The following is a 16,721-nucleotide window of genomic DNA, read 5'->3' as shown; positions in this document are numbered from 1 at the left end:
GCCCTCACGAGATGGCCGTTAAGACCCGAAATACGGCACCAGGTTACCGACTCCCAGGTGGGCCCTGTTTATGTTAAGTGCAGTTCGAATTATAAGAGACAATTCAAAGGATTGAGCGTTTCTTTATTGTAACTTAAAAAAAATAAATACAACTGTAACTAACTTTTGTGAGCAATTTCTCTAAAAATCTAAATTCGGTAGGGTTCTCTGGCTAAGGGAAAGAGGCGTCTGGAGGCGTGTGCGTGACCAGGAGCGCGCCGTGGTGCCAGCTCATCTCTCTAGTCGAGAAGACTGAGGTCGATGTGGAAGTAGACGTAAGGAAAATAGTCTTGGTTGTTGAGCTGCAGGCCAGGGATCTCCACAGATGCCTGCAAAAAGAAGACGTCGTGTTGGCCCTCTAACTGCAGAACCCAGTTTGCTGTCGTCTTTATAATTTTCGAGGAGGCTCTCTGACCGCATTTTCTGCCCCGCACAGTGCAGCCCCGCCGCGCACATTTGTGAAACGTAGATCTTCTTAACAATCTGGCAATTTCCATTTTCGGAAAGTGCCTCCCACGTGGAGAGGCTGACGGCCATGCAGAAACCCAGCTATTTCTGTCGGATTCTCTACCTACATCCAGTATACTTGCGGCTGCTACTTGATCCAGGTGTCTGAAGACGGAGTTCAGAACCTCCCTTAAACGTTTGGTGGATGACTTCTTATGAGGCTGGAGGAGCACCGCCTGGAAGTTCACCGGCAGTCCGTACCTTCCCAGACAGACAAAACGTGCGAATGAGTTACTTCAGATGCAAATGTGGGTAAAATAACCCTGACGAGAAAGAGGAAGTTCTAGTAAGAAAAAGGCCTCGGTCAACATAGCTTAAGAAAATGAAACTCGGTTGAACGGAATGTCTAGGGTCAGAGGTTAGACTCATTGGATTTTTCTGGACAGGAACATCTCTAGTAGAACATGCTAACCAGCCATTTCTGGCCGTTGGTGGCGCGGTGTCTGCTCAAAATACCAAGGTCTGTTGGATCTGCAGGAAGGACGACCTGTGAAGGAGGCTGCTTGTCACCACGTGCGTACTGCTTTCACTATAAATCAAGCCTACGACCTGCTTAGTCCTGTGCCTTTGGAGGACTCTGGGCGAGCGGAACCCCGATTTCAGAGCCCCGCCAAAATAGTCTTCCCAAGAGGCAAGTGCCAGAGAAGCTGGCCGGTGCTGATGGGGATGGCAGCACGTGGGCTAGCTCACGGGGGACGGGGATGGCCCAGCCCATGGCCTCGTCTCTCCTTTGTTCCCCTTACCATCAAAGCTCTGGTATTCCCTGGGGAAGATGGGCAGAAGGGCTGTCGCCATCTTTCCCTGAATGAGCAGCTTCCCTCCGGACTCCCTACCCCAACTCCCAGTGCTTTCCACATCCTCGACTTCGCCCAGACCATTCCCTCCACCCACAGGCCACAGCCCGGGCGACCTGGACACTAAGGGCGGGCATTCCAGCTCCCGGGCCATCACTGCCACCCCTGCTTTGTCCTCCGACCCAGTCATTCCACCGCAGTCACTGCCCAGCTGCTCTGGGAGATGGTTTATCCTCCCTCACGAGGATCCCCGTGTTGAGAGCTCTCCTGCCTTTCCCGGCCTGGGAGCTGCTTCAGGGCAGAGGCGCGGGGCCGTTCTGCCCCTGGTCCTGGAGAGCAAGCGGCCCTCCTTCAGTGCTTCGTACATGCTGGCTCAATGCTCCTGGCCCCCTCATCAAGCCTCCAGGCCCTTGGCCCCTTAGCCCACTCTGGAATTCAGGGCTTTTCACATGCTTCCTCTGCAGACCCTTCCAGTCCTTTCCCTGCGAACCCCTCCTCTGGATCAATTTAAAGGAACGCCTTCTGTTGTGCTCAGAACATGCCTTCCAGGAACAGCTGAGTCTGTTCTGCTCATTCTCAAGGCTGCCCCCCCATGGTGCTCCCTCTTGGATTGCTCAGTAGAGGACCCTCCTCCTCCCTGATTGCCGAGGTCACCTGGTGGGGAGCCCTCACCTGCAGCCCCCATACCGGGACCACTGTAGCCACCCCAGCCCCACCCCCCGGGGCTGCAAGGTCCGTCAGGTTTCTCAACTACTGCCCCCTTCCCTTTAACATATCACCATCTTGCCCTGCCTAAAATAAACTTCCTCGGCTCCTCCCTAAGGCTCTCATTCCAAACCTGAGAGTATCTGTCCTCTGTCACCCAATCATCCTTCAGCCATCACACTCGGGCTTGTCCCACCAATGACCTCATGGCCCATTTGCAGGGACACATAAATCCTTAGGCTTCCACTCCCTTTGACTCGTCAGCCACTCACTCCTCTTGCCTCGATTTCCTCATGGGCTTTTCTGCCTCCACCCCTTGTATGTTGGAGGTCCCCCAAGGCGCCCCTTCAGTACGTTCCCTCTATACGACTCTCTCTGAATGTACCCGCAGAGCCACCATTAGGGTTCCCTGACGTCTGTTCCCCACTAACACCTCTCCCAGGAGCCCGACTAACCAGCTAGCTACCTGGCCGGCTCGCTCTCATCCCAGATGACTGAAGCCCCTGGTTCCCTTCACCCTGAAGGCCAACTAGCACTTCCTCAGCTGAGGGCGGGGTCCACTTCACTTTGGTTTTATCGAGTCCACGAACATTTAGCATCCACTCTTTCTCCAACTCTGGGCTGAGTGACAGAGGTAGCGAGCAAGTCGGCCCCAGCCCCCACACAGGCGGGAAGAACAAACCAGCTTGGCGAGGAGGAAGACAGCACCAAGTGCTAACTGGGGGTCAAAGGAACAGGCAAGCAAGTGAACTTCACCGTCTGTCTGCACTAACAAACTTGCTGGATCATGTTTTCTTGGACTATGATCTCTCCATACAATAGAATATGGAAAAGCCATTAAAAAGGATCAGGTAGCTCCATACACACTGGGAAGAATTGAAAGCAGATGAAAAAAGCACGCTGCAGAACGTTAAGGATAAATGGGGTAAGAAGAGCCTTGAAACCATTAACCGTGATTATCTGTGGGCAGGGGGACTGTGAGGAACTTCCTCCACAGTATATATTTCTGAACTTTAGTTTGTTTTTAGCAGTGTTCATATATTACAACTGTATTCAGGAAAAATAAAGATACAGTAAGAAGAAGTCCTATATTGACAGTCTTGTAAAGAATTACTTCTATAGGGGCGCCTGGGTGGTTCAGTCGGTTAGGTGTCTGCCTTTGATTCAGGTCATGATCCTCGGACGCTGGGATTGAGCCCCGTGTCAGGCTCCCTGCTCTCTCTCCCTCTGACTGCCACTCCCCCCTGCTTGTGCTGTCCGTCAAATAAAGAAAATCTTTTTCTAAAAAAAAGAATTATTTCTATATGACTTTTAGGGGAAATAGTTTTATCCAGCTTAAGATATTAAGGATATCTATCTATACCTCTCTTGAGCAAATGGGCAGCCACACTATTGGGCCCGAGAACCACTGAATTTTGAGGCCAGCAGGTCAGTCTGGGGCCCGTCGACACTACGGACGGCTGGAACACTCCAGGGTAGCGTGAGTACACCCTGCACCACAGGGCCACACTCCGTGCCATTCCAGGCCTCTGAGACGGGCGGGGAGGATGAGGAGCCACGGGGAGATCTGATCTGTGTCTGGACAAAACCACACCTGGCAGCCACCATATTGTGTTTGGACAAAACCGCGCCTGGCAGCCACCAGTTTAAACAAAACCACACTGGCAGCCATGTGGAGGCTCCCTGTGGCAACAGCTGGGCCGGCGAGGCGGGAGATGGAGGCGACAGAGAAAGCGGAGGCAGGATGGATGGCCCGTCCGGGGCGCTGTGGGGCGCAGGGAGTGGGGGAGGCAAGCGGGGATGAGGGAGCAGAGCGTCCGAGCCCTGAGGTTTGGGGCCTGGGGACAGGAAGGACATGAGGCCACTGGCATTAAGAGGGCAGCCAGAGGAAGAGGTTGGGGGGGAAGAGGAGCCGGATGTGTCCGGCGAGCGGCAGGACCGGGAGATGCAGTAAGCACAGGCAGAGAAGGGAAAGCAGGAACGGGCCTCCAGGTGGGGGGCCGCCGTGCAGGCAGGGGAAGGGGCTGGGGAGAGCACTCCAGAGGCTCGGGGGGCCAGGGAAGCACCGGAGCCTGCGGGCCAGAGCAGGCCAAGAAGCAGGGGCGGAAGCTTCTGGAAAAAGTGTGTCCAGCCAGCCGTGTGCGGTGCTACCAAGATCCACCCCCAGAGCTCATGACACGGGGCATCTTCAAAACCCAGGAGAAAAGCAGGCTTCAAAAAGTATTTCCTGTATAATTCCATTTTCGTAAAAATTTAGTAAAAAATAGGCCTATCTGTAAACTAGAAAAAAAAGCAAAACACAAAGGAACAAAAACTCCCGAAGGGGTCACGCCCGCATGTTAGCCAGCCGCGCTCTCTCTCGGTGTTCAAAGTACAGGTGATTTTTACTCACTGTTGGTGCTTATTTATAGTTTCCTAATTCTCCACAGCGAACCCATTTCACTTTTGTTAAAAACAAGGCAAAATGTTTGTCGTCGTTAGTTCGCTCTCTGGTTTAGGTTTTAGTGTTTGTGTTGCCTTGGGCCTCCGAGGTCAAGGACAGTGCCGGTATTTCTTCCAGGAGTCGCACAGAACCTGCTGGAGAGGGCAGGCCCCCCGCCCCAGGCCCGGCGGGGGACGGAGGCAGCGCACAGGACCGCAGGCCGCCGCGCAGCCAGGGCTCGGGCGACTCCGGAAGTCCCACGCATGTCGCCCAGAGCCAGGAGCAGCACCGGGACAGGGCAGGAGGGCCCGGGCCCGGAGGAAGGGGGCTGGCCGGGGCAGGCGGCGGTCCCGGGGGGCCCCCCCCAGCTGGCCGCTCCCCCTGCCCCCCCAGCAGGACAGCCCGGGCTGGGCCCGGCCGCCACGCACCTGAGCACGGACTCCACGAACACCCTGAGCGCCTTGAGGTGGATCCAGGCAATGAAGGCTTCGCTGAAGTTCACCTTGAGCCAGCGCAGCAGCGGGCCCTGCGGAGACAGGAGAGCGGGTGACGCCTGCTGGCAGCCCCGCCTGACGCCAGGCAAGGACGACACGGCTTCTGACAGAGCAAGCCTTGCGCGGGGACACGGCCGGCGGCCAGCGGAAGCAGCGAGTCGGGGGGCCCACGTCCTCCAGGGCGCCCGGGGCCCGGCAAGCTCAGCGGGCCAGCCACCTGGCACATGCGCGGGGCCACCAGAGCCCGGGCTGCGGGGGGCGGGGGGGGCGGCTGGGCAGCCCCTGACCCCAGGGCCGCGGGCGGACAGCGGACAGGCTTCCCTCCGACACCAGCTCCGAGGAACGCATCGCCCCCCCCCCCCCCGCCGTTCTAGCATCATCCCCCAGCTGCCGCTTCCGGGGGGCTCCGCCGAGCCCACCTCACAAGGCCGCAACCCCTCGGGGCCGCAGCAGCTGTCACGAATGCTGGTGTGGCCGGTCCTCGGGGGGTGGGGGCCCGGAGTCCTGCAGCGAGGGCTCTGAGCTCCCCCCGACACGTCCGCCTGCCCGCAGGTCAGGGCTGGGTCCAGCCAGGGCAGCCCGGGGGCGGGGGGAGCCGAGCTGCCCGACCGCCGCCACCCAGCAGGGCCTGCCCCCGTCACCAGCTGCAGCCGCCTCCACGCAGGGCAGAGGCACCCCGGCCAACAAGCACCATCCACTGCCGGGGCGCGGGGGGCAGCTCCAAAGACGCCCTCCGGTGAGGAGGGAGGCCGATCCTGGGCTCCCTGATTTAAGCCCTCCAAAGCCACGCTGCGTCCGGAAGAGGCGAGGCGCCCTTTCCTTAGGGATGCCCGCGCCGGCGAGGACATGCGAGCGGGGCCCCGGGGCTGCGGGGTGCTCTTACCTCTCCCTCGCCCTCACTCTCTCTCTCTCTGTCCGTCTGCCCCGCAGCGGGCCTAGCGGGGTTACCTAGCGGGGTTACCTTAACCTTGTGGTCCGGGAAGGTGGATGATCCCTTTTTAAGAGCAACACAGGAAGTTTGCTAAAGGCACAGAAATGATTTATTAATCTCTCAGCAAACACGCATCACAACGAACAGAAACAACTCGCGTTGCCGGGAAAGCGCGTGAAGGCGGGCTGGGAATGCCGGCCGCCCTCGGGACTCGCGTGCGGCCTGCACTGGGGATGGATGGGGGCTCAGGTGTCCGGGTCCCCTCCCGCAGCGACAGGGCCGGCCGCTGACAGCGGGGTCAGCTCCCGCTTCCGTCCCCCTGCCGGGCCTCGGTCCGCACCTCCCTCCACGGGCAGACAGGGCAGGGACCGTCCCCGGGAGGCAGCTGTTGGTGGAAACGGCTGTGCCCGCGGGGCGCGTCTCCACCCCATCCGGCCACGGGGCCCCGCGGCACCCATGGAAGCTCCGTGCAGAGAACGAGGCAGGCACGCTGGTAGGACCTACCATCCCTTATCCGCCGCCTCTGCGGACGGGGAGAAAGCACAGGAGAATCCCACCCTGTGCTCTCCAAGGGAGCCCACACCCCAGGACCTGGCCTGTCCCCTCGGGGTGACGAGGACCAAAGACGGCGCAGGATGCTGGTCGGTCATGCCCACCGCCCCACAAGCTAAAGGGGAAAGAGGCGTCTCGGAAGCCAGGGTATGGCTGCCCCCGGCTGACCCCGCTCAGTGGCACACAGCCCGAGCCTCGCGAGGAGCTAAATGGTTCCGAGTTCGGGTGTCTCCTCTGGAGCTCCACCTCCCCTCCACAGAGACCCTGGAAGGGCTCCCGGGCAGCGTGGGGGTGCAGAAGCCCACACCTGGTACGAAGTGGCAACCTGAGCCCCAGGCGGCAGGTGTCGAGCTCGCGTGTGTCCCTGGATCCTCAGGGGGTCTGTTTGCCAAAGGCACGACCTGACCACCCGTCCTGCGGGCAGGGCCTCCCGCCCGGACATCTGTCAAAGCTGCCACTGTCCAGCCCCCCACCCAGAGACACTGGGTAGGGGGCCCGGGGCCAGGACCAAAGCCAGCAGGGACGAGGCTAGAGAGACCACGAGCGCTCCTGGGTGATGAGGGTTTGGGGCGAGCTAAGGCCAAGGAGAAAACCCCTTTGGGTTCTGCGGCTCTTGTTGGTGAACCCCTTCCCTGCCCGGGTGTGCGGGCTCTGAGGCCTCGGGGCCCAGCGCCGCCTCAGCTCTTTGTCTCAGGAAGAGCCCTCAACCCAAAGCCCGGCAGACTGAGGATCAGAAACGGGTGTGCTCACTTGGCATGCACACACTCACGTCCACACACACACACACACACGTACGCACGCACACACACACACACACACACACACACACACACACACACACACGCTTGGGGGCGGGGCTAAACCCCCCACAGGCACTATTACATGATGAGCTCCTGTCTCGTCCTCAGAGGGGACGGGCCCGTCCAGTGGGGCTTTGAGAACCCCGTTTTGTGGAACCCCATGCTGCTGCTCACTTCTGAGGGGGCGAGGCTTGTCTAGAGTCCCTGTGGAAAGGCCACTGACCAGAGAGGTCGAGCCGGACGTGCCCATTCCGCCTGCCCGGCGTCAGAGAAGACCCGGGGCCAACACTTGGCCACACGGGAGGTACTTCTTGCTCTTCATCTAAGCACAGACTTACAGCTTTATGTTTACACACCGGCTTTCCTCCAAAAGGCCTGAAGTACATTCTATTCATTCTTCCCTTCCTCTCTACACTAGAGGCCGAACTGGAAGTTTCTGAGAACCCTCCCCAGTGGGGATGGGGGGCAGAGGGGCCCTGAAGACATTCCACCAGAGGGGGCCCTGGAGCCACCTGGCTTAGGCTTCTCCATAGCAGGAAGGGGCCCATCCCACAGAGCAGAGTGACTCTCCCAAGGCTACCCTGTTCACATGCCCAAACTCAAAGCCTGGTTTGCTCCCTCGTGAGCTCAGCTGCCCGTGCACGCAGAAGGTTTCCGAGTGGCTGTTGTCAGAAATCTCAAGGAGAAGCACCCACTCTTTGCTAAAAGCGTAGGGGGAATAAATACAGGTGCTGACGACGGAAGCTGTCCCATCACGCCTGGGGAACCACACTGCTAAGGCCAGCAAGGTGACTGAGGGGACAGGGCTGCCCACGCTCGGCACAGGGACCCCCGCCTGGATCCCTACCTGCCCTGCCCCAGTCTCCTCTTCCTGGGGGAAGTGCTCCCTGACCTCCCAGAGCCTCAGTTTCTCAGCTGCACAGTGGGGCTTGGATTCCCCTCCTGGAGGGGCGCTGCCAGGACTCGGGAGCTCTCCTAGGGAAGGCGCACCTGGGTGCCCCTCTCCCTTCCCCGGCCCCACTCTGGCAGCTCCAGGGGAACACAGGTTCCCGGGCCACATGGCCCCCAAGGGAGGGGGGTGCTCTTGCATGAAGCCCGCCCGCCTGTGTAGTCTACTCACATACTGTTGCTTCTTATCAGACAGCAACCTGCTCATCTCTTCCCTTTCCCTTTTAATTTCTTTCTCATCATAGTAAAATTCACGGACAGTGAACCTTAAAACAAGCAAATGAGAGGCTTTCACCAGGAAGCTTCCAGACGGAGCAGAGACCCCTCCAGCTGAGACAGCCCAAACCCGGAGGAGCCTACCAAGGCCAGCCCTTACTTGTTCTCTCTGGCTTTGGTTTTGAAATCCTCGATCACTTTTCGAAACAGGGTCACCGTGAAGAGGCCGCCCTCGTTGTCCTCAGCAATCAGTCTGGTGGAGAGAAGCATCTGTTCACCGGGAGCCTCGGCACACCGGAGGTCGGAGCTGGGCCGGAGAGGCCTGTTCCGTCTCCCTGGGGAGGTGGGTCCCCGCAGAGGGGCAGCTCCGTCCCCATCAGCCCAGTGGCCTGTGGGCATTGCCCCCCCACCAGCACCCGAGGGCAGGGAACCGGATGCCCCTTATGACTTCCTGACTCCGGGCCAGGTGGTCTCTACCACCTGCTATTGCTCCTTCCATTTCCCCTCCAGGCTGAGGCCTCGGGGGCCTCTGGGTGATCTACACGCAGGCCCTCAAGGTGCAGAGACCCCCAGTTTGGCTCCAGTTTGAGAGATGCCCGAGCGATCGAGCTACTCCCGACGCCGCAGCACAGGGCCTCAGGGGGCGCTGTCCCAACACAGGGCCCACCGGAGCCAGCGGTCAGCGTCTTTGAGTCAGCCCTTTCGGCCAGAAGACCTAAGGGAAGCCCTTCGCCAAGCCCGGGCAGGTCTCATGGGCATGCTGGCCAGGTCCCCTTTCCTGTCATTCAGAGCCCCCCCGCCCCGCCCCAATCAACTGAGGTGGCCTCTGTGGAGGGGTCCCCCAGCACGTGGCCACAGAAAGCCAGTGTGGCAGAGCATTGGTGGCCTCTGCCAGGCTGTCGGGTTTGGAGGACCTGCCCATCTGCCCATCTGTCTGCCTTCCTCCTCTCCCTGCAGACGCCCGTGGCTTCTTCCTCTGGCCTCCCCTCGTGACCCCAGGCTCTGGCTGTCCAGTTCCCTGCACCCCTCAGTGTAGCTCCTGACTGCCATCTGCTGTGAGCTGTGAGCTGTGACCCTGGGAGAGCGTCCCCGGCAGGAGGGGGGCCTCGGAGCCGAGAGGGGCGTGGGCAGGCCCGCCCTCACCCTACGCGCTGTGTGCTGGGAAGCAGACGACTGGGGAAGCTGGCCCAGTCTCACCGCCCAATCTTTTTAAATTACAAACTATTCCAGACATACGAGAAGGTATAGAGAATAACGAATACTATGCATTGGCCGCCCCACCAAAGACCTAAAGCCATTCGCACACCATAGAAGCCCCGTGCCCGTCCCTGGCTGCGTGTCGCTCCCCGCCCTGATCCCCCAAACAGCCCCTCGACTCCCCTGTGCGCCTGGACGTGCCCAGATCACGTGGGGTTTAGTTCGGTCCGTTTCTCGACCTCAGATCAATGGCTTCACGCCGGGTGTATTTCTCAGCCACTGGCTTTTCCTGCTCCGCACCGAACTGTGAGACCCACCCCTGCCGCGGCGTACAGCCCCGACGTGCTGGTGTCCCCATGTGCTGGTGTACCCACGTGCATGGTCTTCACGGTTTGACTGTATTCCTGTATCCCTTCTCCTGCCACTTTCCCAGCCCTCCCCGGCCACTCCTGCTCTGACCCCAGTAGGCCAGACGCTGAGACTGACTCCGCTCCCCCCCTGCCCCCCAGCTGCCCCCCAGCTGCTCATGGTCTGTGGCCATCAGAGATCAGAGTCAGGCCCCTGCCTGACCCTCAGATGGGAAAGCATCGACCTGAGCTGAGAAAGCAGAGCAGAGCGTGGTGAGGGGGATCCCTGCAGGCATGCAGCCAGAGGGGGCTTCCTGAAAGAGGGGGAAGCGAAGCGGCGCTCGAAAAGATAGAGGGAGTCTGGCACGTGGCTGGGGGTGTGGCTGCAAAGGAACTCCAGGCTGAGGGACTCTGGTGAGCGCCAAGTGGGGAGGGCTGAGGGTCCCTGCGTCCTCAGAGCATGTCTGGTGCCTGGGTGCCAAGCTGGGGTCTTACTTAGTCGACCGAGGGACCACCATGTCCGAGAGGGATTCGTAGGTTTTTTGCCATTTTGTGTAGCTTGGTCTGCAAGAATACAGAGTCATTCAGTGATTTCTGAAGAATGGCTGGGGGTGTTCCGAGTGTTTAGGACGCTGTACACCCCTTTTCCCAAGGGACTGAGATGAGCAGGACTGGGCCAGAGAGCCCCAAACACCCCAAGGCCCTGCCATGGGCACTGGGCACCGCCTCCCCAGCCCAGTCCTGGACCCAGCCTCCCCACAAGGGCCCCGGACGCCACAGCGGGCCCATGTGAAGGGTTCAGCCAGAGATGTGTGTTGGAGCTTTCTAGTCCTGACCCTGTGTGGCCTTGGAGAAGCCAACTGACTTCTCTGGCCTCTGGACAAGGGATTAACGGCCACCCCCAGTTTGCTGTGAGTGAAATGAGCTCCTAAGGCTGGTGGGACACAGCAGCTGCTCAAGAAATGGCAGCTTCTGTCCCTGCTTTCCCCCACAGACGCTGTCACCCTCCTCCTGTTCCTGCCCCCGGGGTCCAGGCCATGGAGGGCCCCCCTTTCTCTCTGCTGGGCCGGGCCACTTTCCTTCCATGATCACCAACACAGGCTGAGGCCCCCCGCCACCCCCTTTCCTGGGCCACTTACTTGGGGACGATGACCAGAAGTGTGATTAGATACTCGGAACCCAGCACGAAGTCTTCTTTGCTCACGATATTGCTCAGTGTCCGAGTGAAGAGGTTTCCCCTGAATCCATGTGGGACAAAGGGGGTGGGATCAGCAGAAAGGCAGAGGGAGGCCTCGTGGGCCTGGGCATTTGGGACGCATGGACCCCCGCACAAACACAACACACAGGCCCTGGGTCAGGAGGACAGGCAGGAAACACGAAGGCTCGTATGTCCCCCCAGAGTGGCAGATCCCTGGGCTGAGTGTGCCCCCGACCCCCTAGTCCTGGGTGGCCGGAGCTGCTGCGGCTAGCAGGGCCAGGGCCCCCTCACCAGTCCCCCGTGGGGCACCGGAATCCAACACCACCATCACCTGCGCTGCCCCTGGGACTGCTGGGAGGGGACTGTGGGTGGCAGGCAGCTTGAGTTACTCAAGTGTCAACACTCGGGCTGTCCTGGGCGGAGACGGGCCCAGAGAGAGCTCCGTTTCACTTTTCACACCTCCCAGGTCCAGCCGCCAGGGGACATTCACCTGCAATCGCGTGCTTCATGCCCAGTGGAACCCGGGCTCCAGACAGGTCATGGCATTTTTAGCACATGGTTCAAGGCTATTGGAGCAGCAAACGGGCCAAGGGACAGCTCGGAGACCGTCTGTAGCCTGGGCGCCCTGGCCACGGTTACCAGCTGACGTATTAGCCCTGGCGAACGGCTCTCAAGCACTCGGCCAAGGCCAAGGCCTCAGGTAACAGGCCACCTCCAGCCTCACCTCTCCCACCTGTGCCTTCACTGCTGAGTCCCTTAGGACCCTTTCCAAAGGCACAAGGCCTGCGCCCCCTACCTCGTCACCGTTCCGCCGTCGGGTCTGCCCTGTCTGGTTTATGCCTGTACTCCTAGCACAAAGCAGATTCTCCGTAGATACTTGTTGAGCGAGTCACTGTGAGCTCCCCGAGTGCAGAAATTACACTGTCCTCTGCTTTGTGACCTTTAGGGCCTGGCATAAAGCCTGAGAGTGCAGTAGGTGCTTAATACACGTTTATCGGAAGAAGAATAACGAACGAAGGCGGCAGGAACAGCTTCACCCCATCCCCCTTCACTCAGGGGAGTGATCAATAGATCAGCACTGCGGTCAATCAGCCGCTGAGCTTCTTCATCAGCTGACTGACGAGGCCGGACCAGATGTCTGCTCAAGCCCCAAACGATTCTCAAGGAGTCCACAAGTCGGTGATGCGACAAGTAGATGGCCCAGCAGGTAAATGGTCAATGCCACCACGGATCTAAGCCAAGGTCACCGTTTAGGGCGCTCTCTGCCACCAGCACCCTGCCCTTCGCCCATCTCCTTCCTTCGTAGGGCCAAGGATGCGGTGAAACTCAGGTGATGCCCATTTAGTTCTGGTGCCAAGTCACGCCACCAATAATGACTATTTCTAGTTGAAGTGCATCTTTCCCTTTTTGGTTTTAAATTCTACGTACTATAAGCTTCTTTCACAAGAAGCCGGCTGGCCCAGGGACCATCCGAAGGGAGAGGCGGAAAAGGGGAGGGAAGGTGAGCTACTCAGAGGGACAGCTGATTCTGAAGTCCCCTGGGCACTGCCCTTCTTTGGAGGATCTTCAGACAACTGCCAACAGAATCAGAGCCAGAATCTGGGGAGACTGGGAGGATCCTCCATGCCAACTCAGTCCTACTCAGGAGCACCTTCCGGACTCCCTGGCGGGAGCTCAACTGGCCTTTCCTGACATGCCTCCCACAACGAGGCACTCACTACCTCACAAGAGAGCTGCTGCCATCATGACACTAGGTTTCTGCTTTCCTCCAGACACCTCCCACCATCTTGGTGACTGGTGGCTGGTGGGCCATGCGGTCTGCTCCGTCTCTCACGTGGAGGTCCTTCAGTTGAATGAAGAAGGCACCAGAGTCCCTGCGGTCGCTCTGCTCTGGGTTGCAGCACCCACTGCCCCTGGGGGGCCCTCACAAAGGGCCAGGCTCTACCAGTCAGGTCCCCCTCTGCCTATGCAGAGAGGGTCCTCTGTAAAGCTCCCCGGGGGAAAGGTCTTGGAACCCACCCCAGCTGTTCTCAGTAACCTGGGGCGGTTGGGAGAGGGAGGGAAGGGGGCGAGGGGCAGCATGGTATTCCTCTCTGGGTCCAGGCAGGGAGGTGCCATCACCCCTGCTTGGGCCTTGCCACCCGGTCATATGCACCAAGGCCTCCCCTCCCAGCACGCAGCTCCCAAGAGGCAGGAGTGCCTCGGCATCTGCCTGGTTGGCTGGCTGGCTCTCTGGCTCTCTCTCAACCCAGGCACAGACCGGGTTCACCCAGTGATCTGAAAGGCACACTCCGGCCCCAGCCCGGCCCGGCAGTGCAGAAACTCGGATACTCACATGGATTTCTTCTCCAGGTTCTCCAGGTTTGTCTTCAGAGTGTTGTAGGCGGCCGTTCGGGATTTCAGGTCAGTCTCGATCTGGGCCAGTTGCTATTTGGAAAAGCAAAAGAGGTGGCCGAACTTTTCAAAATGGCCCTAAACTGTTCACAGCACACTTCAGAATAAGGAATCATCAGTGCTGCCCACCGGTCAGGAAGGCTCCGTTTTCTCCCCACGGCTCTCGCACACGCCAGTGGGTGGCCCTACAGTCGCCTGCAGGGAGCAGGGAGAGCTTCACAGCCCCACTTTGCAGATACTGTGGCCCGAGACAGGCATGGCTGTTCCAGGCTCACTCAGTGAGGTGAATCTTCTGATCGCGAGCCCTTCTCGCACTGCCAGGCCAGCCCAGCTGACCCCATCCTGGCTTGAGGGGGGACCACTGTGGCACGACCCTGCCAATGCCCGGTCCCAGGCTCAGCTGGGCCCCACAGCCCCTTCCCACAGGAAGGGGTAGGTAGGTAGGAAGGTTCCTTTCGGCTTGGACGCAGGTCATGGGTCTGGCACGAAGGAGATCCCCTGTTCTCGAGTTTCAGGGAGGGCATCCCAGACCCCCACCTGCAGCGGGCCCAGGCGGACATGTCGTGGAAAGAGGGGAAACAGGACAAGCCCAGGCCCACGGCCTAGCTCTCTGGCTGCCTGGCCTCAGTGGCCCCATCTGCGTGGCCAGGGGGGTAATGTCCTCCCCAAGGGCTCGAAACAGAGAAAGGCAAATGCCCACCATGGCCTACCTCGCCGGAAGCCCTCAAAACACAGCCCCTGCCCCCCAGCGCTCACACTTGGGCAGTGGAGCCCATCAGTCCAGAACTGGTTCAACAAAGGGGGGCACCCCACGGTACGGGACTCGGCGCGGCCTTCCAGACGATCGCGGGAGACTCCCGCACGCAGCGGGGCGCAGGGCCGACCCCCGCAGCTCCTGAGGGGCCGCACCCCTCCTCCCAACCCAGAGCCCCACGTGCTGGGCCAGCTCCCTGGTGGCGCGCAGTCGCCCCCGTGGGACCCCCGCTCCACGCCAACAAACGCTGCCGACGCGGATACCAGCAGCAGCACGTGACAACAAGGAGGCGGCCTGAGGGACCGGACGATCCTGACCTGAAATACACAGATTTCGTTCGTATAGAGACGGGAGGATCCACTTTCAACGGTTAACACGTCGGTCACCTTTAGCGGGGGAGGAAAGGGAGGGGTCTTGTCATGGGAAGCCTCTCACGTTTTTATCCTCCTATCTTGGATATGTCTGATTTTTAAAATAAGATTTATATATTTTTTTTTACAATTTTTTAAAATCTTTTCCTTTGAAACAATGACAGATTTCATGGGAAATTACAGAAAGAGGACACAGGGGGACACCCCACTGGCTCGGTCGGTGGGGCATGCGGCTCTTGATCTTGGGGTCGTGGGTTCAAGCCCCACGTTTGGTGTAGAGATTACTTAAAAAAATGAAAAAATAAAATATTTTTAAAAATAGGACACAGAGACCCCATGTACCCATCTTACATAACAACAGTCCGCGATCATAACCAAGAAACCGACTCAGGTACAATCCACTGTCTTGATTTTTAAAATTAATATTATACACACACACATACACACACATACACACACAATTATTTTTTAAAGGAAAAAAATCAAACAAAAAAATCCTACATCTTCCTTCCTTTTCTGGTTTCACCACAAGCCAATGAAAACCCGCGGAGGGGTGTTTGGAAACCAGTGGATGGCGAGAGGAACCAGGGCTCTGGAACCAGTTCGCACTCAGCCTGCCTGTGAGCTGGCGTCAGGTCTGGCCCTCTCTGAGCTCAAGCCCACGAATTACGGAGAGCTCCCAGAATCTGCAGAGCAGGCTGTTCAGCAAGGTGAGGCCCACCTGCCCCAGCCGGAGCTCCTCCAGGGGGCCAGGTCCCCCCACCCGCCCCTGTGTCTGTGACCCCGGGAGGGTGGCCGGCACGGGCAGTGCTGAGGACGTGCGTTCAGCCAGGCTCCGAGGTGTGGGGCTGGCTGGCAGAAGCCCCGAGAGCCTCCCGGACCCACCTGCAGAACCCAGAGATGTTTCCAGTGGTGGAGACACCAGCCGCCAGCGCCCCGAGGGGGTCGGCATGGAACCCCCACCCTCGGCTGCACGTGTGCGTGCTGAAGAATAAACCCTGCGCTGTGTCACACCCATGAGGTCTGGGGGCCTTTTCGAACCTGCAGCAGGACCAGGCCTGTGGAGACTGACACCGCGGTGGGCTGGGTCCCTGACCAGGTGACAGGTCATGCTGCCACAATGCAGGGCTGGGAGGGGGCGAAGCCCTCCCCACCCTTGAGCCTCTTCTTTAAGGGCCGGGGGTGGGCTGAGTTCCCAGCGGTCGGGAGGGTCTGGGGGCCAGGGCCTGGCCCTGACCACATCAGCACAAGGCTCCTCCCAGGCTGGGAGACCTGCTTGGACATCCAGCAAGTGCTACTCGATGCCCAGCAACACAGCGACTTTTGTGTCCCCAAGGCTCTCCCCGTGAAGGACCTCCCATTGGAGGAACAGACCTGAACCAGGGCTGTGGGCATCACACACGGGGTCCTGGTGCCAGGACAACCTCCGGGGGCCAATACTCAGAGCCTCAAAGAGCTGGTTCCCTGCAGTGGAGCTGGCCCCGGGCTTCCTTGGGAAGCCTTGTCTGTCTGTCTGTCTGTCTCTCTCTCTCTCTCTCTCTCTCTCTCACACACACACACACACACACACACACACACACACACACAGCCCAACCAAGACCTGCATTCCCATCCCAAGTCCCGGAGCAAGCCACTTAACCTCTCAGCCAGCTTCCTCATCTGAGGTCAGAGGAAGGGGGTCCTCCCTCACAGGGGTGACACGGAAGGAGAGCCCTGCGTGGTTCTGGACACACGGGGAGTGCTATCAACACCGGTGCCCTCCTCCCCCTCCCTGCTTTCCTGCCGAAGTCACTCTCTGGGTGCCTAGACTAGAGAGAAGCCAAGTGCTGTCCTCTCCAACTGCTCTGCTCCCCTCTCGGTTGACCCCCCGACATGTCCCGGGGTCCTCATCGCTAGCCGGCATCCCTGGGACAGCCCCGCCAGTGAGCACAGTCCCAAGTGGACTCAGAGCATGGCCTGACCGCCTGCCTGGCTCAGCCCGGCCTCGGCAACGCAGGGTGCACCTCTAGGTTGGTGGTAGAGGCCCAGAGAACCTCCCGGAAGCCACGCCTG

The 16,721-nt window shown here is 59.5% G+C and overlaps 1 protein-coding gene across 18 annotated transcripts in view; it reads right to left on the bottom strand.

Moving 5' to 3' along the window:
• Positions 1-106: 106 nt before the first annotated feature.
• Positions 107-16,721, bottom strand: part of ATP6V1C2 (ATPase H+ transporting V1 subunit C2) — a 77,207-nt gene continuing 60,592 nt past the window's right edge. For 5 of the 18 annotated variants that reach the window (XR_013441593.1, XR_013441584.1, XR_013441590.1 and 2 more), the window contains 8 exons: positions 13,486-13,577; positions 11,092-11,190; positions 10,448-10,516; positions 8,569-8,661; positions 8,365-8,458; positions 5,845-5,982; positions 4,438-4,993; positions 610-747 (listed from right to left, as the gene is read on the bottom strand). Coding sequence is in view for 6 of the 18 variants with exons in the window: in XM_078055971.1 (XP_077912097.1) it covers positions 279-368; positions 615-747; positions 4,896-4,993; positions 5,845-5,982; positions 8,365-8,458; positions 8,569-8,661; positions 10,448-10,516; positions 11,092-11,190; positions 13,486-13,577 (906 nt within the window). In the remaining 12 variants the exon portion in view is untranslated. The other 13 variants (XM_078055971.1, XM_036097564.2, XM_036097565.2 and 10 more) reach the window with 10 other exon arrangements.

This window comes from Halichoerus grypus, chromosome 10 (genome assembly GCF_964656455.1).
Source record: "Halichoerus grypus chromosome 10, mHalGry1.hap1.1, whole genome shotgun sequence".
Lineage (NCBI taxonomy): Eukaryota > Metazoa > Chordata > Mammalia > Carnivora > Phocidae > Halichoerus > Halichoerus grypus.
This window is presented reverse-complemented; position numbering and strand designations above follow the sequence as displayed.